A 26618-nucleotide genomic window follows, 5' to 3' on the forward strand; every position below is an offset into this window, starting at 1 on the left:
CCTGTTAAGCATAATATATTTTCTGACTATTGTCATTCTCGTAACGGCGATCTGGTATTCCTACAGGAAACCAAAATCGGTTCTAAAGAAGCCCTCTCCTTTCACGCAGGCTGGGTTTCTGATGTTGCCTGTTCCTCCTTGAATAAAAAAAAAACAACGGATGACTCACTCTGATCTTTAAGTCCTCCAGCCTCTCATTAATTTCAGCAGAAACTGATCATGATGGCAGGTGATAAATTACACGACTGCAAACACCCACTACAGAACTCTATGCAGTGAATATATATGCACCTATGACTGATGACCCTGACTTCCCTGCTAAACTCACACTCCTCCCCCCAGACACACAGATAATCCTTGGTGGAGATTTCAACCTCTTAATGGAACCCCTTTTGGACAGATGTTCTGCCTTTTGATACAGAACCCATAGATCCCAGAAGGCTCTTCGAGCTCTGTTTTCAGCCCACAAGCTAGTTGATGTCTGGAGGCTTCATAATCCTACTGACAACAACTTTTTTTGCACCCCCACACAACACCTTCTCTAGAATTGACTACCTCCTGGTAAATTCCTCACTCCTCCAATATGCCACCTCTTCCTTCATTGAACCAAAAATCATATTGGACCATGCTGCCATCTCGATACACCTATGAATTCTTCCCATCCCACCAAAAGCGAAGGTCTGTTGCATGAATCTAGAGATTCTAGAAGATCCAAAGATGGTTAAGGAGTTCCATGATGAATTAACACACTTCATTCAGATAAAACAAAAAACAGTTACTCTTTGGGAGTCCCTAAAGTGCTACTGTTGAGGCTATCTGAAAAGACGAATGTCCCGTAAAACTAAATTTATTATATCCTCTATGGACCAATTAACATCAGAATTCAAAGTAAAAAAACTGATTTTCCTACAATCTAAAAACCAGACCACCCTAGAACGCCTCAAATATTAACTTAACTCTATAATCAGAAAGGTAAAAAGTTATTCAACTTAAATAAAGCGGGGAAGTCCCTGGCAGCCTACCTATAGTTTAAATGCAACTCTACCCTTATTCATTTAATCAAAAATGAGAATATTGTATTACAAAACTCAACTGATGAGATTCTTAAAGTTTCCAGTGCTCCTACATCAAATTACACACACCCATTATCAATACCACCATTGACGATTTTTCCAAATTCTTAGAATCCCTATCAGTTAAACAAATTTCTGAATCTGAGTGAACATCCCTGTCTGAACCAATCATTCATGCTATTAAAAGTATCCCCTCCAGTAACGACCCTGGACCAGACGCCTTTCTGATTGAATTTTGTAAAAACTTCCTCCATCCAATTTTGGACGCCCAAGAACAAACGTTTTCCTATTTTGGTGCCTCTGTCTCAGGCTCTGCCCCTGAAGCCATCATCTTGGTTATCCCCAAAGAGGGCCAGGACCACTCCGACCCTAAACATTTTAGACCAATATCTCACATCAATATAGAAGCCAAAATCTATGCTAAAATCCCTCCAAAATGCCTTGATCCTTTGATTCCCAAACTTGTTCACCCCACGCAATCCAGTCTCATCAAAGACCGACTTGCAAGTGTCAACTTCCATCTCCTCTCCCATGTCATTGAAAAATATTCTAACTTGCTTTCTCCCCCCTACAGCAGCTATCGCCTTGGAAGCAGAAAAGGCGTTTGGCAAAGTCTCATGGCCTTTTTGTAGGGGCTGTTCTCTCAAAACATGCTTTGGATGTGGAATTTATTCACAAGACCATGGGTCTCTACACTTCCCCCTAGGCCAAAATCAGAACCAATGGAGGCCTGACCCAACCTTTTATGCTCAAACAAGGAACTCGACAAGGCTGCTCATTGTCACCACTCCTGTTTCTACTTGCAAATGACCCTCTACTCCTAATGTTAAACAATTCTCAAGACATTCCAGGCATAACCTTCGACTCCATACCTTACAAAACAGCTGCATACGCTGATGACATCCTGATATTCACAGAGTCCCCTGACCTTGCAATTCCAGTGATACTATCCATTATTGACCAGTTCGGCCAATGTTCGGGATACTCCCTGAACAGGAACAAAACAGATATTCTTCCACTGAATGTTCACTGTCATCCCTCAATAGCTTGCTCTTCTAATGGACGTCTGATATTAAATATCTCGGGATATGGCTCTGTAAGAACCTCGCTGAATCCGTCTCCATCAACGAAAAGAAAACCCTTGACAAAATTAAGGACTTACTCTCTGCGTGCTCTCCAAAACACATATCTTGGTGGGGTAGACTTGAACCCATCAAAATGATGATCTCTCCACTCTGATCAACTTCCTGTAGAACTTGCTAGACTTTCACAAAACCTTTTCCTTAAGATCGACAAGGTGGTTTCTAATTTCCTATTGGAGAATTAAAAGCCTAGAATTAGTCTAAAAAAAGTGCGAATACCCATGAAATTAGGCGGTTGCAACTTCCCTAGCTGGTACACATATAAAACTGCCTACTGGCAACCCAGGGCTCACGGTAATTCTAAACTGACCCACTAAAAGAAAACAGTATGGCGAGACACTGAGTCCTCCATTTGCTACCATTTTTCTCTCCTTTCTGCACCGTCAATGGCGAACTTCCCATATTGTCATTCCCGTACAATTTTCAAAGACACCATAGCTGCTGTTCTTTCACTAGATGCAACCCCGATAACTAATATTCGCAAATCAACTTTTGCATCCTTGGGGTACAAGAAGAAACTCCATATCCCCAAATCCCCCACAATAAGCAGTCCAATTTAGGCTTCCAAAAGGATCTCAACGGTTCCGAACTTTAAACTTTACCCAACACCCCTTGCATCGACCCACATGACACTGCCCTTCTCTCTCCACCATTTTTAGCTTTTGCACTGAACCTTTACTACAAGTACGTGTAAAACACACCAAGATCACTACCCCTACCTACTGAAATTACTAATTTCCTCCACTATCCTCTATTGCACAATCCTCTTTCTTTCCAATCTTGAGGAATTAACCGATATCCCATTCCGATATTTGTATCAATCAACATTACTATGTGATTATTGACGATACATATTACAAGTTATGTGGTACGACTTGTAATATGTATGCCTCATGCTAATTGCCTTTGTCTTTTCTGCCTTGTTTCCTCCCGTGTACAGTTTTTTGTATTTGTAAAAATGGCAATACAATATTTTGAAAAAAAAAAAATTCTCCTGACTAAATTTAACCAGGTGTTCAATTTAGATATTTTGGTGTATCGCTGTGTAAAACAGCTGATTACTTTCATTAGCCATGTCAAAAGTATACTGCATCTCTCAGTGAACACCCTGTAACACACTGCGATCTGCAAGAACATGTTGCCTTTGCCTCTATGCTTGTGGCTCATATTTACAATAAATTAATTGTGATTGCATTTGAAGGCTAACACCTACAGAGGAATGCAATAACGATGACCAATTACAAAGGCATCCTGGCAAACTACTGGACAAAACGATTTTTATTGAAAGATTTTCAGATCTTTATAATTTGTCCCAGCATAATCTACCATAAAAATGAAATGTGAAATAAGATTTTGCAGTTTAAAACAGCCTGGAAGAGGGGCAAAGGCAGCAGCCTTTCAAAGATAAGGGAGAACCTTTCGGAAAACCATGGGAAAAGAGAGGAGGGCAGACTGGAACTTTAGGCGTGAGGGGATAAGGACTGGAAATTGGAATTACGAGTATTAAGCTATGGGAACAAAAAGGTAATACAGGGGAGAACATCACTCTCCATATTCACCACTTATTTAGTTTGCAATATTTAGATGTATGCTTTTATATTGCAACTAAACCCTTTACAAATGATCAGCAAACTGTGATTGAAGGGGTTAGGTTGGCCAGTGCTCACCAAATGTTTGGTTTGCACTCAGTGGCAGCTCCTCTGCTATGGCGGAGAAGCGTCACCCTCCCCCCACCAGCAGCAGCTGCAAAATCTTTACAAAAAAACGATAATAAAATGTGTTTATCATTGTTTTCTTGTAAATGGGCGGGTCCATGGGCTCACGAGCAAAGAGGGGGAGTGCACAGCACTCCCCCTCAGTTTGCATGTATGTTTGGCCAGCTGTCTAGGGCCAGCCAAACACACATGCGCACAGGGCTCTCTCCAGCCCGGCACTGTGTTGCCAGGCTACAGAAAGCAGGCACAGGCTCCCAGTCTGCCTGGGTACACCCTGACTGGGTGCTCCCAGCCAATAACAATGCTGCTCTGAGCAGAGTCAGGATTGGCCGGAGGGCAGGCTGAGAGCCTGTGCCTGCATCCAGTGACCAGCAAGAAGTAGCGGTGGTGTTGAGTCAAGTCAGGTACGCTTTTTTTGTTTTATTTTATTTAATATTTATTCCCCCTCCGCACCACCTGCCGGTTTAGTGCGTAGCAAGCCACGACTGTTTGCACTGCAAAAAAAAGAACAGAAGCCTTCCGTCCTAAACGGCTTCTTGGCTCTAAATATTGCCTACTTGGCAAACTTAAACTGTTACCACCCTATCACAAATCTAAATCTCATCTCATCAATACACCGATCGAAACACGTGCACTGGATGCCAACACATTTTGCCAACATGTTTTGACCCGCAACACAGGTCTATGGCAAATGACAGCAAAACTTTTCTGAAGTGAATCTGGAATATTTCATTTTTATTTTTCCATTCTCACTGGAGACATCTCCCTCTGAATATCGCAAATAGCATTTTATAAAATACTACATAGAATCCTAGATAGAGTGGCCTTTGGGTCAGTCCCTTGCTCATTATCAAACAGATTTCCTGATTCCTATCCCTTGCTAGTTCTTGTCTCTATTCCTTGCTATTTACTGGATGGCTATTCTTCATGTTCTTTTGTTTGTTTCTCCCATGCAGCAAAGCTTCTTTACCCTTGATTTGGAGTAAATGACAACACTTCCTCCACTACTCGTATTATGGAACTACTTTTTTAATGTTGCAATACCTATTTAGCACTGCATGGTAGTTCAAATTCTGCTCTTTTCTCTGCTTTGTGTGCACTTAGAGCATTCCCTTGCTCATTTACCATGCTTCCCAAACCTCCCTCACCCTTCCTAACACTACTTGCCAGAGATGTACTGATCTCCTCTACTGTGCGTCAGGCACTGTATGGCGTGTTTAGCGATGCCCTGGATGCTATCCTGTAGCACTTTCTTGTGCCTCTTGGCACCCTCTTTCTATCTGCTCTTTCTGTCTGCCATAATCACCTGCTACATGCTAAACAGTGTTTTAAGATGTTCAAGATGGCCATTGTGCTGCACCATCAGGTTGAATGACACAACATTTCCGCCATCTTGAAAGCATGAATGCTTTGTTTTCTATATTTTCAAAAAGGCCACTGCGTAGCAGCATGACCTTGCATCACTCAACATGGCCACCATTTTAAAAACTTAGGCCCATATTTATACTTTTTGACGCACAACTGCGCCAACGCAGTTGTGCGTCAAAAATTTTAACTCCGGCTACCGCCATTCCAAAGCGCCATGCGGGAGCCTTATTTATTGAATGACGTTAGCCGGCGCAGCTGACTGGTGTGCGTCAAAAAAAATGACTCACACCAGGCAGCGCCGGCGTAGGGGAAAATGGAGCTTGGGCGTCAAAAAATGGGGCAAGTCAGGTCTGAGGCAAAATTTTGGCCTCAACCCGATTTGCGCCATTTGTTTTGATGCCCAGCCCCCATTGAAATGACTCCTGTCTTAGCAAAGACAGGAGTCATGCCCCCTTGCCCAATGGCCATGCCCAGGGGACTTACGTCCCCTGGGCATGGTCATTGGGCATAGTGGCATGTAGGGGGGCACAAATCAGGCCCCCCTATGCCACAAAAAAAATACGAAAAAAATACTTACCTGAACTTACCTTAACTTCCCTGGGATGGGTCCCTCCATCCTTGGGTGTCCTCCTGGGGTGGGCAAGGATGGCAGGGGGTGTCACTGGGGGCATGGGAGGGCACCTCTGGGCTCCTTCTGAGCCCACAGGTCCCTTAACGCCTGCCCTGACCCAGGCGTTGAAAAACGGCGCCCATCAGGCTGGGCACCGTTTTTTAAGAACTGCCCCCTCCTGTGCGTCAAAATGACGTCACAGTATAAATAAGGCGCACAGGCCTTAAAGTCATTTTTTGGAAGGGAACGCCTACCTTGCATATAATTAACGCAAGGCTGGTTCCCCCTTCTAAAAAATGACGCACATGGTGGAACTTTGACGCCCACGGGGTCGGACTTCAAAGTATAAATAGGGGGCAGTGTTTGCGCCGATTGTGTGTCAAAAATTTTGACGCACATTCGGCGCAAAGAGAGTATAAATATGCCCCTTAAAAATTCGCTTTTTTTAATTATAAAATGGCAAGTTGCTGCTATTGGCTTTGTCAAGGACCAATGGGGTCGACAAGAACATTGGCAACGCGAGAACAATTCACATTGCCAATGCTTGTTTTATTTTTGAGTTCTAAATATTCTGCTGCAATTATTATGCAATAAAAATACAACGAAATCGTAAAATAAAGGTACCAAGGGAGCCACAAACTTTCACGTCAATTACATAGTTATCAAACCTTTTCATTGAAAATTATTTTCTTCCAACATTTATAGCTGACGTTTAAGGTGGTTGGTACACTCTACAATCATGTTCAGTCAAATAAAATAAACAAGGAAGAGAAGAAAAACATGAGACAGAGAGAACACATTCCCATAAGCCACTAGAAATCACCTACGGAAATTTTTAGGTGCATGACACAGTTTTTAAAAAATTGAGATATAAAAGCATAGATGTAATCCTTACATTTATCCTGTATGTGTGCCCTCCTTTCAGACCATCAATCACAGCCGTTATTGAGTTATTTTCATTTGAGATGATGGTTAAATTGCGAATCTGAGAGTTAGCAGGGTCGTCATCTGGATAGACTACGGCTTGATACACTTGGATATGACCGTTCGGTTCGGTCGGAGGCTTAAATGTCATCTGGAATTTTGTTACTTCGTTCGGCATCTTCTGAAAGGTTAAATTGCTTGGTGGGTCTTTAGGAACTAGAAAAAAAGGCACTCATTAATGGCTGTGCTAAAATGTGAAAACTGCTGCATGGCAGTTAGACAGGTCTTCCAGCGAATTGTGGAAGCACAAGCAAGGCTTGCATTTCTGTAATTCAGGCATGTGCAAATGAGCAAAGCATGGCATGCACGAAAATAACGGCGTGCATCTCTGGCTAACGTCATGACACTTTGGGAAAACGTTTATAAATGTTATTGACTTTAATGAACCTGCATTTGTAGGCAACCGTGAAGAGAAAATTCACAAAAATAGATTTTGTGTGAGCACAACGCTTGCTGATTGGCTTTCTGCACATTCTTCTTTCAGGAAAATAATGTAAATATTCTTAACTTTCTGAAATAGACTCTTTTCCTAGAAAAGAGACCTCTAAAACACATCTGAATTCCGCCAGAAACATAATAGTTTTGCAATTTAATAAAGTGAAAAAAATAATTTAAACAAAAGTGGCTGGCAGAATTATAATTCTGTACATCTGAGCCTAAATGCTTCCTCTTAGTGTCTTTCTCGGGACCAGCAATCATAAGTGCCCAAATGTCCATAGAGGTAACTTGAAATTGAATCCAAATAAAGACAGGCAGTGAAATACTGGAATATGATTAATAGGTTCAACTTGTGATGGTGAGTGGTCTTTAGCTGACATTCATTTTAATTTCCCAAATCAAAGTAAAGTTAATTCTCTTTATATGAAAGAGTATTGCATGCCTTGTCCCATACATGGCAATACTGTGAGTTGAAAAATCTTGTTTTGAAGTGTACACCACATGCAATTAGACAGACATATATGTTACCAGATGTTCCGCTCTACCTACGGTTTACAGTTTTATCTTAGTTTTGTTCAGAACTGCCAACACAGATTTGTTTTAACTCCTTTTAGACTGGACATATTCTATCACCTTGTCACTTTCCCTGTTATTAATGACTGGTCAGATGGTTTAATGAATTGCCCCTGGAACGATGCTTCCCAGCAAGGTACCTTGCATGTTACTTTTTTGTGCCCCTTCTATGATACACCTCAGAGACTCTATTCTTCGTGAGCTGAATTTTAAACAATGTCGTCGTGCTCTTTTATATCTACAACAACTGTCCACCACTGTTATTTGTGACAGGATGTCCAGCTTTTTATGATCAGTGATACCCATTAGGAAATCTAGAGGTGCTTAGTATTGAAGTGTTTGTTCTTTCTCAGTTATCCATTGATTTTTAATGTTTCCAATGCATCCTGTCTTTTGCACTTTATACTTGCACTTGTACGCATTTTCAATGTTCATCAAAACTGAATGAAGCTTTCAAACTGAAAACTGACATACAGGGAGTGCAGAATTATTAGGCAAGTTGTATTTTTGAGGATTAATTTTATTATTGAACAACAACCATGTTCTCAATGAACCCAAAAAACTCATTAATATCAAAACTGAATACTTTTGGAAGTAGTTTTTAGTTTGTTTTTAGTTTTAGCTATGTTAGGGGGATATCTGTGTGTGCAGGTGACTATCACTGTGCATAATTATTAGGCAACTTAACAAAAACAAATATATACCCATTTCAATTATTTATCATTACCAGTGAAACCAATATAACATCTCAACATTCACAAATATACATTTCTGACATTCAAAAACAAAACAAAAACAAATCAGTGACCAATATAGCCACCTTTCTTTGCAAGGACACTCAAAAGCCTGCCATCCATGGATTCTGTCAGTGTTTTGATCTGTTCACCATCAACATTGCGTGCAGCAGCAACCACAGCCTCCCAGACACTGTTCAGAGAGGTGTACTGTTTTCCCTCCTTGTAAATCTCACATTTGATGATGGACCACAGGTTCTCAATGGGGTTCAGATCAGGTGAACAAGGAGGCCATGTCATTAGATTTCCTTCATTAATACCCTTTCTTGCCAGCCACGCTGTGGAGTACTTGGACGTGTGTGATGGAGCATTGTCCTGCATGAAAATCATGTTTTTCTTGAAGGATGCAGACTTCTTCCTGTACCACTGCTTGAAGAAGGTGTCTTCTAGGAACTGGCAGTAGGACTGGGAGTTGAGCTTGACTCCATCCTCAACCCGAAAAGGCCCCACAAGCTCATCTTTGATGATACCAGCCCAAACCAGTACTCCACCTCCACCTTGCTGGCGTCTGAGTCGGACTGGAGCTCTCTGCCCTTTACCAATCCAGCCACGGGCCCATCCATCTGGCCCATCAAGACTCACTCTCATTTCATCAGTCCATAAAACCTTAGAAAAATCAGTCTTGAGATATTTCTTGGCCCAGTCTTGACGTTTCAGCTTGTGTGTCTTGTTCAGTGGTGGTCGTCTTTCAGCCTTTCTTACCTTGGCCATGTCTCTGAGTATTGCACACCTTGTGCTTTTGGGCACTCCAGTGATGTTGCAGCTCTGAAATATGGCCAAACTGGTGGCAAGTGGCATCGTGGCAGCTGCACGCTTGACTTTTCTCAGTTCATGGGCAGTTATTTTGCGCCTTGGTTTTTCCACACGCTTCTTGCGACCCTGTTGACTATTTTGAATGAAACGCTTGATTGTTCGATGATCACGCTTCAGAAGCTTTGCAATTTTAAGAGTGCTGCATCCCTCTGCAAGATATCTCACTATTTTTGACTTTTCTGAGCCTGTCAAGTCCTTCTTTTGACCCATTTTGCCAAAGGAAAGGAAGTTGCCTAATAATTATGCACACCTGATATAGGGTGTTGATGTCATTAGACCACACCCCTTTTCATTACAGAGATGCACATCACCTAATATGCTTAATTGGTAGTAGGCTTTCGAGCCTATACAGCTTAGAGTAAGACAACATGCATAAAGAGGATGATGTGGTCAAAATACTAATTTGCCTAATAATTCTGCACTCCCTGTATATCTTTCAAGGTCTTTTATAGTCAACCTATAGTGGGAAATGACAAATACATACCTCCTTCAAGGGTTGTAATAATTACTGGATTGCTAGGTGCTCCGCCAACATTTTTTGAGTTTGTACCTCCTGTAACAGCAATGACCACAACAGAATACTTGGTAAACGGTTTTAAATCAAAAACTTCCAAAATGTTACTTTCATTATTCGTCCGATTGAACATCTTGCTGTAATCACTTGTTTCAACCTGAAGAGCAGAAAATAGAAGTATTACAATTTGAAAGCAGTAATTACATTTGCATATGTGACAACATTAAAGTGGTTGTTTTGCTTTCTGATTTAAAGAACAATTTGTTAAATATGGATGAGGCACACCAGGATACTTGCAACCTTCCTTCTGAATCTGAAAGTCACTTACTTGGCTTCAAAGAAAAATGTTTTGGAAATAACTAAATCACTATCCCTTAAATATTGCTCCACTGACTTCAAAATGATAGATAAGGAAAATTAGGGGGAGGAGTAGCACTAGCCATGATCAATCCTGTTTGAAAGTCCTTGGCATTGTGTTCCCTTCCTTCGAGTCCATAGCGGCCCACTGAACCATCACCTGCAATAGACCTTTCACTGCAGCAGCGGTCAACCTCCCTGTCCACCCAATATAACCCCGGCTTCCACTACAGAGCGAAGACAACTTCATGAGCATTACGGGAGACTTTCTTTTTGGCTAGCTACAGCTGATGTCAAATCTGTAATAAACCTCTCTGATAATAAGCACACTCTCAGCATCTGCCAGTAGACAAAAAGCCACACACTAGACCTCATGCTCAGTGCAACCTCAAAATTACCCTTGCAGTGCCAACCTTGCATGATAGAATCACTTCTTCGCCTCTGCCTTTCAAAACTAGACCAAAAACGCTCCACACACCACCACAACCATTCTGTAGCCATCCATACTCGACCCCTTTGTAACATAAGCACAAAACTGTTTGTGTCCCTCCGCAGAGCTACCAAGATCAAGCATTATGCATTAACTACCCCCAAAACATTGCTCAACAATCTCCACGATCACATATCATCTGCCCTAGACATTTTATGCCCCACCACACCTAGGAAACGTAGGAGGTCAAACAAATCCACAAACAAGTGGTTCATTTAGGATGTTGCTAAACTGAAATGAATCAACCAAAACCTAGAATTACAGTGCCATGAATCACATACCAAAGAGGCCAAACTCCGCAGAAGAGGCAAAGGAGATGCTAACACAAATCCACTGAGAGAGTCTAAAAGGCCACGTATGCAAACAATTTCAACAAATCAGATGAAGGAGATATTCAATAACTACCAGGAACTGTCCATCTCAGACACCTGCCACTTAGCCATGCTCCTCCCAATAATATTGCAATGACTTTTCCAAATAATTCAAGGCCAAGAATGCCAAAATCATCAAGTAACCAGAGGTCCACCCTTACTTGTCCATCTGACCTTGTCCACTGCAAACCTCCTTCACACCTTTGGAAACAGTTGAGGTCTAAAACCTGGCTGCAAAAAAAATAAATAAAAAATCAAAACTGATATGGACCCACATTTTGCCAGCTGCCTCAAACAGTTCTTTCGTTCAACCATGAATATACAACTAACCTGATCAATGCCTCTCTCATATTTGGCATAATTCCTGACTCCCTGAAAAATGCAGTCAACCGTATCTGGAAATTCCATGTGCTGGCCCAAAAATCCAGACCTACTTGAATTCTCTCAGTCATCAGCAACATCTTGGGGGTGTGGTACAGAGATAACTTTATGTCCATGTGCTATTAAACTGCAACCTTCACTGCAAACAATCAGACGTTTGCTTCTCAAGGGGCACAGAAACTGTGCTGACTAAAATTTGTGAAGACCTTTCTCCTCTACCTAGATGAGGACAATAAAAATGCCTTCAAGCTATTGAACTTTCTTCCACCTACAACACTGTTGATCACTCAAAACTGCTTCAGACAACTGTACAGTGGGTAGGAACTTTCTGAGCTGCCCTGTAATTGGTCCGTTCTTTTCTCAACAATTGCAAGCAAAAAGTCAGTAATGGATTTCTCGAATCATCTGAATGTCCGGTGTCTTGGGTTGTCACTGAAGGGTAATATAACAAACGTCTTGTAGCAACACCAAGCAATTTCCAAATGTTCACTAGAAACATACAAATCCATTTTTGATTGTACAAAGGACTAAGCAATCCATTTTCTTGTGCTACATGTTCATATTTAAATGGAGCCAAACCTGAAATTCTATTTGTTACCAGCCTCGCTTTCCTTTCCAAAGTCAATGCTATAGTAAAGGTTGCAAACATGCAGCTCATTCTCATTCAAAAAATTCTCCCATTCCGTCATATGAGTTGAGCTGACTACATTACTCATTCTTGCACACCTCAATTTCTGTAACCTAATCTGTTCTTGCTCTAAAAGAATAATCACCTGATTTCAAAGACTCAAAAATCATTGACAAACTCCAAAGACTTCAAAATAAGGCCTCAAGATAAGGTGTCAACCAGAGCAGGACGACATCAGATCCATACCTAAAGCACTCCACTTGCTCACTTTTACTACCAAGATCAAATTCAAGGATTTATGCACCATCCACAAACAATATGGCTGCAAAGTCCAAGAATAATCACAGTAAACCACACCTCAAAATGCTCCAACTAGAGACATTCCTATAGTGTCTGCACATCACATCACTCGGTGACTATTCAGAAGGATTAAACATGAAGGAAGACCCTGGAAGAACCTTAGGGTGAATTTAAGACCAGAAACCAAGAACACAAGGTCCAGGCACATTTTTTTTAAAAAAAGCTTTTCAGATTTGCATTTAACTGAACTCAACAAAGAACAGCGCTGTGATAAAATACATTAAAAGATATTGAGTGATGACTAAATTATAGTTTTTCTGGGCTGTAACTCCCTACCACAAAGTTGCACTTTTCCAGTTTCCAGCCATATACTATGAAGTATTTGAAATTAGATTTGTAAAACGGAACAAAACGTTCTAATAAATAAACATTTTTGTGGGATGTATTTGTGTAAAAATACAGATGGCATGTTACATAACACAAGGTACAAATATTTCAAAATAACACAATACAATACAACACAATAAAACATAAAATAAAAATTCACATGTTCTAAAACAGAACATAGAACATTTGCAAGTATCAACAATTTGGATAACCACTTGTTTCAAATTTCTAAGCAGAGAAGATCAAAATCGAAGTTAGAAATTGAATTGACTCAAATTCAAAAGTCATAACTACTGTCCTAAATACCAGTGGGCCTGATGGAGCCTTGCTAAAATCTAGGGCGGGGGAGGAGGGCTGCTACACAAGTCACCACATTTTACTATATTCTGCAGGAGTCAGTGATAGATAACCCCCTAATCAGAATGCATTTATTTTCTAATCTATTCCTTGCATTGGCATGTGACATGATGGTTACGTTGCTAAAATGTGTTTATAAACTATTACTAAGGAGCCATTGCCAATTAAGATGTGAAATCTAATACAAACTTGTGCATGGAAACGCGGAACTAACACAGCCACCCATGTGTTCCATCAAAAGGCAGCAACTCAGTCATTTAGATTTGTTTACCCCCTGGTGGTTTGGGAGTACTTGGTTTCCACAAATTCCAAATTAATGTTGCAAGTATCCTTTGAAAAGATGCATAAAATCCTTCTGTATTCCTGAACATTTGTAATATGTCCAGGATAAAATTATAACAGCCATTTTAGGTGAAGCTGCATATGAAAATAAATTATATTTATTTCCTTGTTCAAGTAAAAAAAAGAAGCTTTGCGCTGAGCTTCCTGTGGTGCTTGGTAGCTTTATTGTGGACTTGTTGGACTTTGGGAGACACAGAATTAAATTATATAATCTGCATTATTAGCAAAAGCAGAGTACAAAAGGTACCAATCCCTAATTTGTTGGTGCTTGATAAGACAGTTAAGCACATTTGTAACTCTAAAAATGTAAACATGTTTGAATGGGAAGTTAAGCGTTCCCATTCAAAGAAATGGGCTAGATTCAAAGGGCATCAGGTCAGTAGGCAAAAACAGTTTAAGTTTACCCAAGCAAATTTTGACTAGGTATAGACATACACTTTCACCCAGAGGGCATGTGAATATCCAGTGGAAGTGGCCAGGAGGTACCTTTACTCATTAACTATGAGTCTGTGCACACCCTCTCATATGGCGTGCTATCTAAACATGTTTAAGTGAGGTTGGAAGCTTTGTGTCCCCACTATCTGCTATCCTCAGCTGATGAACAATCAGCTCCTGATTTTCTCCCTTGTCGTATCTGGTGAAAGCAAGGGTTGCAGCAGGCTCTTAACTGGACAGCAGGTTCCAATGGTTTTACAGCCCAATTTATATATTGGCCTCATTTCGAGTTGGCAGGTGGCGGAGGACGACGATAAAACTGGTTAGGTCATAAAACCACCAGTTCGGTTTTCCACAGGCAGCCCTGTTATGAGTTTCCCGCTGGGCCGGTGGGAAACTACCCACAACATTGACGCGGGTTGGTAATCAAGCCGGCAGCAATATTGCGGTGCGTCGGGTGCCAAGTGCATGGGCAGTGCAGGGGCCCCCATGGGGTCCCCGGCACCCAGTTTCCGCCAGCCTTTGCATGGCAGTGGGACACAGGAATCATAATCCCCCGGGCAGTGCTGCTTTAAGACCGCCGGCACCGCCAGGCCGTCGGCTGGTGAAAAAGTGACAGTGCTGGCGGTCGGACCGTGGCGCTTTCAACACAGTCATAATGTGGCTGTCGGACTACCACATTGTCAGCAGTCCGACCGCCACCGCAAGTCTGGCAGTCCTAGGTCTGCCAGACTCGAAATGAGGGTCTCTGTCTCCACTGTGGCCAAACTATTCAATCAATCAATCAATCAAGAAATTTGTATAGCGTGCTACTCACCCAGAGGGTCTCAAGGCGCTGGGGGAGGGGGGACCGCTACTGCTCGAACATCCAGGTCTTGAGTTGCTTCCTGAAGGAGAGGTGGTCTTGGGTCAGGCGGAGGTGGATGGGGAGGGAGTTCCAAGTCTTGGCTGCCAGGTAGGAAAAGGATCTTCCTCCCATGGTGGCTTTTCTAATGCGTGGCACGGCGGCGAGGGCGTGGCTGGTCGATAGTAGCTGGCGGGTGGGAGTGTAGAAGGTCAGGCGGTTGTTGAGGTACCTGGGGCCCAGGTCGTGGAGGGCCTTGTGTGCGTGGGTGAGGAGACGGAACGTGATTCTCTTGCTGACGGGGAGCCAGTGCAAGTCTCTCAGGTGTCCGGAGATGTGGCTGTGACGGGGGATGTCAAGGATGAGGCGTGCGGAGTCTTTTCTGTAGTTTGGCCGTGGTTCCGGTGTAGAGGGTGTTACCGTAGTCCAGTCGGCTGGTGACGAGTGCCTGGGTGACCGTCTTCCTGGTTTCGGTGGGGATCCATCGGAAGATCTTTCGGAGCATGCGTAGGATCTTGAAGCATGATGATGAGACGGCGTTGACTTGTCTGGTCATCGAGAGGGAGGAGTCCAGGATGAAGCCCAGGTTGCGTGCGTGGTCCGTTGGTTTGGGTGCGCTGCCCAGGGCAGGGGGCCACCAGGAGTCGTCCCAGGCAGAGGGTGATGATCCAAGGATGAGGACTTCCGTCTTGTCTGAGTTCAGTTTCAGGCGGCTGTTCATCATCCACTCGGCTACGTCTTTCATCCCTTCGTGCAGGTTGGTTCTGGCGGTGGCTGGGTCGTTGGTGAGGGAGAGGATCAGATGGGTGTCGTCGGCGTAGGAGATGATGTTGAGGTTGTGTTGGCGTGCGATGGCTGCGAGGGGGCTCATGTAGACGTTGAAGAGGGTGGGGCTGAGTGATGATCCTTGTGGTACGCCGCAGCTGACTTCGGTGGCCTCGGATCTGAACGGGGGAGGCGGACTCTCTGGGTTCTTCCGGCGAGGAACGAGATGATCCACTCTAGTGCCTTCTCTTGGATTCTGATGTTGCTGAGGCGCTGCACTAGGGTGCGGTGGCAGACAGTGTCGAACGCTGCGGAGAGGTCCAGGAGGATGAGGGCCGCTGTCTCCCCGTTGTCGAGCAGGGCTCGGATGTCGTCGGTGGCTGCGATGAGGGCGGTCTCGGTGCTGTGGTTGGCTCGGAAGCCGGACTGCGAGTGCTCGAAGGATCCATTAGTCTCGAGGAAGGCAGCTAGCTGTCTGTTGACGGTCTTCTCGATGACTTTGGCAGGAAACGGGAGGAGCGAGATGGGGCGGTAGTTCTTGAGGTCGGTGGGGTCTGCTGATAGTTTCTTCAGGAGGGCGCTGAGTTCGGCATGTTTCCAGCTCTCCGGGAAGGTGGCGGTGTTGAAGGAGCAGTTGATGATGTGATGTTGATGACTGAGTCGGCTTTGTTGAAGACGTGGTGGGGGCATGGGTCGGTTGGAGAACCGGAATGGATGGTGTTCATCATCTGGATGGTGCCTTCGGTGCTGACCGGGGTCCAGACGCTGAGGGTCGTGTTGGGGGGCGTCGGTTTGGTGGTTGGGTGCGTGGTCTGTGTGCCGAAGCTGTTGTGTATGTCGGCGATCTTGCGGTGAAAGAACGAGGCGAGTGAGTCGCAGAGGTCTTGTGAGGGAGTGATGTCGTTGTTTCCGGCACTGGGGTTGGAGAGCTCTTTGACGATGCTGAAGAGTTCCTTGCTGTTGTGTGCGTTGTTGTCTAGTCGTTCTTTGAATGCTGTCTTCTTGGTGGTGTGGATCAGCTGGTGGTGTTTGCGGGAGGCGTGCTTGAGGGCGGTCATGTTGTCTGTGGTCGGGTTTTTTCGCCAGGCTTTCTCGAGGGTGCGGCAGTTCTTCTTGGAGTTCTTGAGGTCGTTGTTTAACCAGGAGGCTTTCTTGCTGTTGGGCCTGGTGGGATGGGTTTTCAGAGGTGCAAGGTTGTCAGCGCAGTTGGTGATCCACTGTGTGAGGTTGTTGGCTGCTTGGTTGGGGTCCGCTGAGCTGGCGGGAGGGTTCTGGCTCAGTGATGTGGAGAGCTGGTCGGTGGTGATCTTGTTCCAGCTCCTGCGGGGAGCCTGTTGTGGGTGGTGGTGAGTCGTGGTTCTTCTGAAGCTGAAGTGGACGCAACTGTGGTCTTTCCAGTGGAGTCCGGTGGAGTGGCTGAAGGAGATGTACTTGCTGGAGGAGAAGACTGGGTCAAGCGTGTGTCCGGCGTAGTGGGTGGGGGTGTTCACCAGTTGCTTGAGTCCGAGGTTGGCGAGGTTGTCCAGCAGGGTGGTGGTGTTGTTGTCGTTGTTGTTCTCCAGGTGGAAGTTGAGGTCCCCTAGGAGGATGTAGTCAGCGGAGGGGAGGGCGTGTGGGCTGATGAAGTCTGCGATGTCTTCGCTGAAATGTGTGCGGGGTCCTGGGGGTCTGTAGATGAGGGTGCCTCTGAGTGTGGTCTTGGGGTTGGTGTGTATCTGGAAGTGGAGATGTTCGGCGGCTGTGAGGGTGTCGTCGGAGTTGGTCGTGATGCGGATGCTGTTCTTGTGGACGATGGCGATGCCTCCTCCTGTCTGGTTGACGCGGTACCTCCGGGTGATCTTGTATCCGTCCGGGATGGCGATGGCGATGTCGGGCGCTGAGGAGGCGTTCATCCAGGTTTCTGTGAGGAAGGCGATGTCTGGAGATGTGGTGTCGAGCAGGTTCCAGAGTTCCACGGCGTGTCTGTGGATAGAGCGGGTGTTGAGCAGGATGCACTTCAGGTGGTTGCTGCTGGTGCTTGGCTTGGCGGGTGCAGTCCGTGTCTGAATGCAGGAGAACTTGCAGGATTGGCAGGTGAAGGGCCCGTGGGTGCGTGTAGGGGTGGCTCTGCAGCAGCCGGGGATCCGGCCGGTGTTGATTGCGATGAGAGTGGCGGCATTGTAGGTCTGGCGGGTGGGCTGGCCTCTGCGGGGGCCAGGGGGTCTGGCGCTGGGCGCGGGCCAGGCACGGACGGGTGCAGGCGGGCTTGCCTTAGGCGCGCCTTTGGTGCGCCAGCAGTGCGCCCGCTGCGCGCGCCCGCTGCGCAGCCTCCATATGAGTGGGAGAGGGAGGGAGGAGCAGCTGGGAGGTGGGAGCTGGGCGGCCAATGGGGTGTGAGGGGGGCGGAGCTACTGGACGCGGCGGTGGGAAACGGGCGGAGAGGGGGAGACGCGGTGCGCAGGGAAACAGAGATTTAGGACCACAAACTGGGCAGAAAAAGGTGAGGGGAGCAGTACAAGGCAGCAAAAGGAAACAGGAATAAAGCAGAGGTCAGCGGTCTCACAGGGGCTGCGTGGCGGTGAGGGGAGCGACCTGCCTGGTAAACAGGGTCAGAGGTCGCTCTCTCTACCGCTGCGCGGCCTCCATATGAGTGGGAGAGGGAGGGAGGAGCAGCTGGGAGGTGGGAGCGGGGCGGCCAATGGGGTGTGAGGGGGGCGGAGCTACGGGACGCGGCGGTGGGAAACAGGCGGCGAAGGGGAGACGCGGTGCACAGGGAAACAGAGATTTAGGACCACAAACTGGGCAGAAAAAGGTGAGGGGAGCAGTACAAGGCAGCAAAAGGAAACAGGAATAAAGCAGCGGTCAGCGGTCTCACAGGGGCTGCGTGGCGGTGAGGGGAGCGACCGGCCTGGTAAACAGGGTCAGAGGTCGCTCTCTCTACCGCTGCGCGGCCTCCATATGAGTGGGAGAGGGAGGGAGGAGCAGCTGGGAGGTGGGAGCGGGGCGGCCAATGGGGTGCGAGGGGGGCGGAGCTACGGGACGCGGCGGCAGGAAACGGGCGGCGAGGGGGAGACGCGGTGCGCAGGGAAACAGAGATTTGGGACCACAAACTGGGCAGAAAAAGGTGAGGGGAGCAGTACAAGGCAGCAAAAGGAAACAGGAATAAAGCAGCGGTCAGCGGTCTCACAGGGGCTGCGTGGCGGTGAGGGGAGCGACCTACCTGGTAAACAGGGTCAGAGGTCGCTCTCTCTACCGCTGCGCGGCCTCCATATGAGTGGGAGAGGGAGGGAGGAGCAGCTGGGAGGTGGGAGCGGGGCGGCCAATGGGGTGTGAGGGGGGCGGAGCAACGGGACGCGGCGGCGGGAAACGGGCGGCGAGGGGGAGACGCAGTGCGCAGGGAAACAGAGATTTAGGACCACAAACTGGGCAGAAAAAGGTGAGGGGAGCAGTACAAGGCAGCAAAAGGAAACAGGAATAAAGCATCGGTCAGCGGTCTCACAGGGGCTGCGTGGCGGTGAGGGGAGCGACCTGCCTGGTAAACAGGGTCAGAGGCCGCTCTCTCTACCGCTGCGCGGCCTCCATATGAGTGGGAGAGGGAGGGAGGAGCAGCTGGGAGGTGGGAGCGGGGCGGCCAATGGGGTGCAAGGGGGGCGGAGCTACGGGACGCGGCGGCAGGAAACGGGCGGCGAGGGGGAGACGTGGTGCGCAGGGAAACAGAGATTTAGGACCACAAACTGGGCAGAAAAAGGTGAGGGGAGCAGTACAAGGCAGCAAAAGGAAACAGGAATAAAGCAGCGGTCAGCGGTCTCACAGGGGCTGCGTGGCGGTGAGGGGAGCGACCTGCCTGGTAAACAGGGTCAGAGGTCGCTCTCTCTACCGCTGCGCGGCCTTCATATGAGTGGGAGAGGGAGGGAGGAGCAGCTGGGAGGTGGGAGCGCGGCGGCCAATGGGGTGCGAGGGGGCGGAGCTACGGGACGCAGCAGCGGGAAACGGGCAGCGAGGGGGAGAAGCGGTGCGCAGGGAAGCAGAGATTTAGGACCACAAACTGGGCAGAAAAAGGTGAGGGGAGCAGTACAAGGCAGCAAAAGGAAACAGGAATAAAGCAGCGGTCAGCGGTCTCTTAGGGGCTGCGTGGCGGTGAGGGGAGCGACCTGCCTGGTAAACAGGGTCAGAGGTCGCTCTCTCTACCGCTGCGCGGCCTCCATATGAGTGGGAGAGGGAGGGAGGAGCAGCTGGGAGGTGGGAGCGGGGCGGCCAATGGGGTGCGAGGGGGGCAGAGCTACGGGACGTGGCAGGGGGAAACGGGCAGCGAGGCGGAGACGCAGTGCGCAGGGAAACAGAGATTTAGGACCACAAACTGGGCAGAAAAAGGTGAGGGGAGCAGTACAAGGCAGCAAAAGGAAACAGGAATAAAGCTGCGGTCAGCGGTCTCACAGGGGCTGCATGGCGGTGAGGGGAGCGACCTGCCTGGTAAACAGGGTCAGAGGTCGCTCTCTCTACTGCTGCGCGGCCTCCATATGAGTGGGAGAGGGAGGGAGGAGCAGCTGGGAGGTGGGAGCGGGGCGGCCAATGGGGTACGAGGGGGGCGGAGCTACGGGACGCGGCGGCGGGAAACGGGCGGCGAGGGGGAGACGCGGTGCGCAGGGAAACAGAGATTTAGGACCACAAACTGGGCAGAAAAAGGTGAGGGGAGCAGTACAAGGCAGCAAAAGGAAACAGGAATAAAGCAGCGGTCAGCGGTCTCACAGGGGCTGCGTGGCGGTGAGGGGAGCGACCTGCCTGGTAAACAGGGTCAGAGGTCGCTCTCTCTACCGCTGCGCGGCCTCCATATGAGTGGGAGAGGGAGGGAGGAGCAGCTGGGAGGTGGGAGCCGGGCGGCCAATGGGGTACGAGGGGGGGCGGAGCTACGGGACGCGGCGGCGGGAAACGGGCGGCGAGGGGGAGACGCGGTGCGCAGGGAAACAGAGATTTAGGACCACACACTGGGCAGAAAAAGGTGAGGGGAGCAGTACAAGGCAGCAAAAGGAAACAGGAATAAAGTAGCGGTCAGCGGTCTCACAGGGGCTGCGTGGCGGTGAGGGGAGCGACCTGCCTGGTAAACAGGGTCAGAAGTTGCTCTCTCTACCGCTGCGCGGCCTCCATATGAGTGGGAGAGGGAGGGAGGAGCAGCTGGGAGGTGGGAGCGGGGCGGCCAATGGGGTGCGAGGGGGGCGGAGCTACGGGACGCGGCGGCGGGAAACGGGCGGCGAGGGGGAAACGCGGTGCGCAGGGAACCAGAGATTTAGGACCACAAACTGGGCAGAAAAAGGTGAAGGGAGCAGTACAAGGCAGCAAAAGGAAACAGGAATAAAGCAGCGGTCTCACAGGGGCTGCGTGGCGGTGAGGGGAGCGACCTGCCTGGTAAACAGGGTCAGAGGTCGCTCTCTCTACCGCTGCGCGGCCTCCATATGAGTGGGAGAGGGAGGGAGGAGCAGCTGGGAGGTGGGAGCGGGGCAGCCAATGGGGTGCGAGGGGGGCGGAGCTACGGGACGCGGCGGCGGGAAACGGGCGGCGAGGGGGAGACGTGGTGCGCAGGGAAACAGAGATTTAGGACCACAAACTGGGCAGAAAAAGGTAAGGGGAGCAGTACAAGGCAGCAAAAAGAAACAGGAATAAAGCAGCGGTCAGCGGTCTCACAGGGGCTGCGTGGCGGTGAAGGGAGCGACCTGCCTGGTAAACAGGGTCAGAGGTCGCTCTCTCTACCGCTGCGCGGCCTTCATATGAGTGGGAGAGGGAGGGAGGAGCAGCTGGGAGGTGGGAGCGGGGCGGCCAATGGGGTGCGAGGGGGGCGGAGCTACGGGACATGGCGGCGGGAAACAGGCGGCGAGGAGGAGAAGCGGTGCGCAGGGAAACAGAGATTTAGGACCACAAACTGGGCAGAAAAAGGTGAGGGGAGCAGTACAAGGCAGCAAAAGGAAACAGGAATAAAGCAGCGGTCAGTGGTCTCATAGGGGCTGCATGGCGGTGAGGGGAGCGACCTGCCTGGTAAACAGGGTCAGAGGTCGCTCTCTCTACCGCTGCGCGGCCTCCATATGAGTGGGAGAGGGAGGGAGGAGCAGCTGGGAGGTGGGAGCGGGGCGGCCAATGGGGTGCGAGGGGGGCGGAGCTACGGGACGCAGCAGCGGGAAACGGGCGGCGAGGGGGAGACGCAGTGCGCAGGGAAACAGAGATTTAGGACCACAAACTGGGCAGAAAAAGGTGAGGGGAGCAGTACAAGGCAGCAAAAGGAAACAGGAATAAAGCAGCGGTCAGCGGTCTCACAGGGGCTGCGTGGCGGTGAGGGGAGCGACCTGCCTGGTAAACAGGGTCAGAGGTCGCTCTCTCTACCGCTGCGCGGCGTCCATATGAGTGGGAGAGGGAGGGAGGAGCAGCTGGGAGGTGGGAGCGGGGCGGCCAATGGGGTGCGAGGGGGGCGGAGCTACGGGACGCGGCGGCGGGAAACGGGCGGCGAGGGGGAGACGTGGTGCGCAGGGAAACAGAGATTTAGGACTACAAACTGGGCAGAAAAAGGTGAGGGGAGCAGTACAAGGCAGCAAAAGGAAACAGGAATAAAGCAGCGGTCAGCGGTCTCACAGGGGCTGCGTGGCGGTGAGGGGAGCGACCTGCCTGGTAAACAGGGTCAGAGGTCACTCTCTCTACCGCTGCGCGGCCTCCATATGAGTGGGAGAGGGAGGGAGGAGCAGCTGGGAGGTGGGAGCGGGGCGGCCAATGGGGTGCGAGTGGGGCGGAGCTACGGGACGCGGCGGCGGGAAACGGGCGGCGAGGGGGAGAAGCGGTGCGCAGGGAAACCGAGATTTAGGACCACAAACTGGGTAGAAAAAGGTGAGGGGAGCAGTACAAGGCAGCAAAAGGAAACAGGAATAAAGCAGCGGTCAGCGGTCTCACAGGGGCTGCGTGGCGTTGAGGGGAGTGACCTGCCAGGTAAACAGGGTCAGAGGTCGCTCTCTCTACCGCTGCGCGGCCTCCATATGAGTGGGAGAGGGAGGGAGGAGCAGCTGGGAGGTGGGAGCGGGGCGGCCAATGGGGTGCGAGGGGGTGGAGATACGGGACGCGGTGGTGGGAAACGGGCCGGGGGAGACGCGGTGCGCAGGGAAACAGAGATTTAGGACCACAAACTGGGCAGAAAAAGGTGAGGGGAGCAGTACAAGGCAGCAAAAGGAAACAGGAATAAAGCAGCGGTCAGCGGTCTCACAGGGGCTGCGTGGCGGTGAGGGGAGCGACCTGCCTGGTAAACAGGGTCAGAGGTCTCTCTCTCTACCGCTGCACGGCCTCCATATGAGTGGGAGAGGGAGGGAGGGAGGAGCAGCTGGGAGGTGGGAGCGGGGCGGCCAATGGGGTGCGAGGGGGGCGGAGCTACGGGATGCGGCGGCGGGAAACGGGCGTCGAGGGGGAGACGCGGTGCGCAGGGAAACAGAGATTTAGGACCACAAACTGGGCAGAAAAAGGTGAGGGGAGCAGTACAAGGCAGCAAAAGGAAACAGGAATAAAGCAGCGGTCAGCGGTCTCACAGGGGCTGCGTGGCGGTGAGGGGAGCGACCTGCCTGGTAAACAGGGTCAGAGGTCGCTCCAACGGCCTTAGGGAGTAAGGGGCATCGGAGGAATAGATGTATGTCTGACCGCTCAATTTAATGTAGAGTGGTTTGGTTACCTAACTGAGCAATGGGCAATTAAGGAGTCTGAGAAATTCCTTTTGTTTTCTCCTCAAACTTTTCTTATATAATTTTTATCTAAGATATGTTGATTTTAACCATGTCATTTAACAGCTTATCCTGAAATGTAATCATTATTGGCCGTGGGGAGAGTAACCTGCTAAAACCTTTAAGGTGCAGTGTGCGTTTGAGATGTAAGAAAATATTTGAATATTCGCACCCTATTCTTTCATTATTGTGTTATAATTATCATTTTCCTGCCTCCTTTTAGGGAGACACTCTCCCCACTGGAGTTTTCTTTTTCATTTAAAGAAAGTTTTTATTACAGAGACAACATTGATGATTTACTAGTCCTCCACACAATATATATTTAGATAACACTGCTTTCTGCTCTTTGTAGTTCCTCCTTTCACAGCCCCATTTTGGTATCCCATAGGTCTGACAGAGCAGGGTAACTGTGGCTGTTCTACACTGCAGCTACAGTTTACTTTTATTGTGACATATTAAAGAATAGCATACAACTTATAGGTTATGAAGAATATTGAACATTACATTTATGCTATGGTGTGTGCATCAGCTCCTCAATTGATTCTAAACCCTCTCTCCTACTTTCTCTGGTTAGTACAATGTAGAAAGATAAGTACTTAAATGACTGCGCTGTCCAAATGTTTAACACATTTGATCTACATTTTCCCTTCTTATACTGCTAGCTGGACTGAACCACTTCAGCTGAGAAGCCAAGAGTCACTCAAAAGTGGCACAAATCAGTAAGAAATCTGTGTCTCTAGCTGGAAGGCATAAAAAATGCATAAGCTTCAGATCTGATCTTTATTTTCCAATCTTTTCAATACGTTGCAGCTAATCTATACGCGATTTCATTACAACCGTTCATTGATTAGTGTAGTTTACAAAGTCATGATAATGAGGTATCAAAGATTAATTCTTCACTCAAATGCATGTAGGAGAATGGCTGTTCTTTGTGGAGCTCACATTCTTATAAGGATGGTTGTACCTTTAGCCATAATTAATAAACACCATCATAAAAATCTTTGTAACTGTGTCACACTTGTGTGAAATATAATAAACCATAAAGTAAATGTAAGTGTCAAATTAAAGTAATGTGCAATGACTAAAAAAACTCAAAACTTTTGACAGGGTATGAAAAGGGATGTGATCATTCTAAATACAGTAAACAATGCAAGAAATCACCCATCCTATCAAACTGTGTTAAAATTTTACCATAGTATGAAATAAATTAATTCTAACCACAGTTAACAATATAAGGAACTCTTCCCATGAAACTCCATGAGATCAGAAACCTTTATTCATATTCTACTTGGGAGCAATGGAGTATGGTCTTACAACAATGGTTGGTAAGACGGCAAGTCAGTATTTTTACTGCAATTATTGAGTTTTACTTCATATCATAGTTACTTTAGATGTTTGTAAGCATTTTGTTTTTTATTGAGAGGGGTGAGTTATTCTCAATTAATAAACACAATCTTTGTCACTCAATAAACTTAATCCTCTGGTAGCTTGGCACAAAAGGAGTCAAGCTTAACTTAGAATATTTCTACAGTACTCAAACGCAAATATAGTGATAACACAATAAAAGAAAGGTCCCAAACCAACGAAGAAAAAGAGTACATTTTAATAAATAACATGACATCAAAACTACAAAGATCCAATAAGCAGAACCAGAGATATGATTTTTAGATTTACGTTTTTAAGTAAAAATAGCACCAAGAAGCACAAAGCTTTAATACTGCTTATTTGGTCAAACTGGACCATGTCAAAGCCACAACTTCAGGCCAAATGCAATAAGCTCAGGTCCGAGACAAAGACTAGGTTCATCCTGGTGGAAGGTTTACCTTCTAACTTAATCCAGTTCCACGCGAGCAGCCTCAGTTGAAATTTTGTTTTGGTGGTGCAGTCAGTGGTAGGAACAGCTGGACGCCAGCCAGAGATTTACATTGGTGGGAAACGTAGGGCTGTTTTGTCAATGCAAAGAGCACTGTGCAGGTGAAGTCCGGAGTCTGTAACCAGGAAGGTCATCATGTCTAAAGTTGTATGCTGATCCCGCATTGCCTGTGGTAAAGTCCACTCTCACTGGGAGACTAGGGGCAGTTTTTGCATCTGGAGTCCAGTTCTTGCAGTTTTTAGGTTAAAGGAGTACACTCTGATATCGGCCAAGGGTTCAGGATCTTGGGGAGTACATCTTGGAGGTCAGGACTCACTCCTGCGTAGGCCAGCAGCAGGGTCCAGGCAAGCTTAGTTAGTGCTGGTCAACTGGGCAGTTGCAGGGAAGGCGTTTGGAAGCTTATTGTGTCCTTGTACTGAAACAGAAGGTCAGCCAACTTTGAAACCATTTCTGAGGTTCTGGCTTCAAAGCAAGTAGGTTCAGTCTTCCTTTAGGCTTGAGACAACTGAGCAGTCCTTCTCCACAGATCCAGGAATGTTCTTATGAGAGATTATGAAGGTGCCACATTTATAACCCATGCCAGCCTGTGTGTGGTAGATTCCCTAATTTTCTAACCCTAAGCTGGTTCTAGTCAGTCCTTCCCTTTTCCCTGGGTTTGGCTCCAAACTGTCTAGGGGGAAAAGGCAGGCAGTCCAAGGTGTGAGCTGCATTTGCCAGTGACAGGGAAGCATCTTTAGAAGTCAGGAAGGGGCTGGGTGCATTCCTAAGGCTACCCTTTGACTACAAGCCCCAGGCCATCCTAATCAGGAAAGGAGCACTGTTCTCCAAATCCAAAAACCTTTTCTCCCCTGTCTGGAAGAAATACACATCATACCACAGGGGAGCATTTAACAGTCATGTGACCCCCCTCACACACATACTACCAGAAAAGCACACTTGGTTTCAGCAAAAAATGGCAACATTGTAAAAGTGGCATTTTCGGAATAGTTAAGTTAAAATCCAACTTTCCCATTAAGGGTGTTTTTAATTGTGAATTAAATGAGTGGAAGAAGTATTTCACTATATGCTCCCAAACTGAAGTTATTGCTTATTAAGTGTAATAAAGTATTCCATTGTTAGACTATGGGGGAGCTAGCCTTGCTGCAGTGAAAAATGACTTAGAGGATTTTTCACTGCCGGGAAATGTAGAACTTAAATTTAGTTGTCCTACTTTTTAAATACTATGCCCCAGCCCTATGAGGATTTAAGACTTACCTCAGGGGTGACTTATAAAGGAAGGATTAGGTCAGGAGAAAGGTTTATTTTGCTAGGTCAAGATGGCAGTTTAAAACTCCATTCGAGAAATGTTT

General features: G+C 47.7%; 1 protein-coding gene across 1 annotated transcript in view; it reads right to left on the reverse strand.

Annotated features, from left to right (window-relative positions):
• Positions 1-26618, reverse strand: part of PTPRQ (protein tyrosine phosphatase receptor type Q) — a 1423303-nt gene that overhangs the window by 305134 nt on the left and 1091551 nt on the right. Inside the window, exons 45-46 of the mRNA XM_069227528.1 lie at positions 9995-10181; positions 6804-7048 (exon numbers count right to left, since the gene is read on the reverse strand). Of these exons, the coding sequence (XP_069083629.1) occupies positions 6804-7048; positions 9995-10181 (432 nt within the window). The remainder of the gene's footprint in view (positions 1-6803; positions 7049-9994; positions 10182-26618) is intronic.

Source organism: Pleurodeles waltl, chromosome 4_1 (genome assembly GCF_031143425.1).
Source record: "Pleurodeles waltl isolate 20211129_DDA chromosome 4_1, aPleWal1.hap1.20221129, whole genome shotgun sequence".
NCBI lineage: Eukaryota > Metazoa > Chordata > Amphibia > Caudata > Salamandridae > Pleurodeles > Pleurodeles waltl.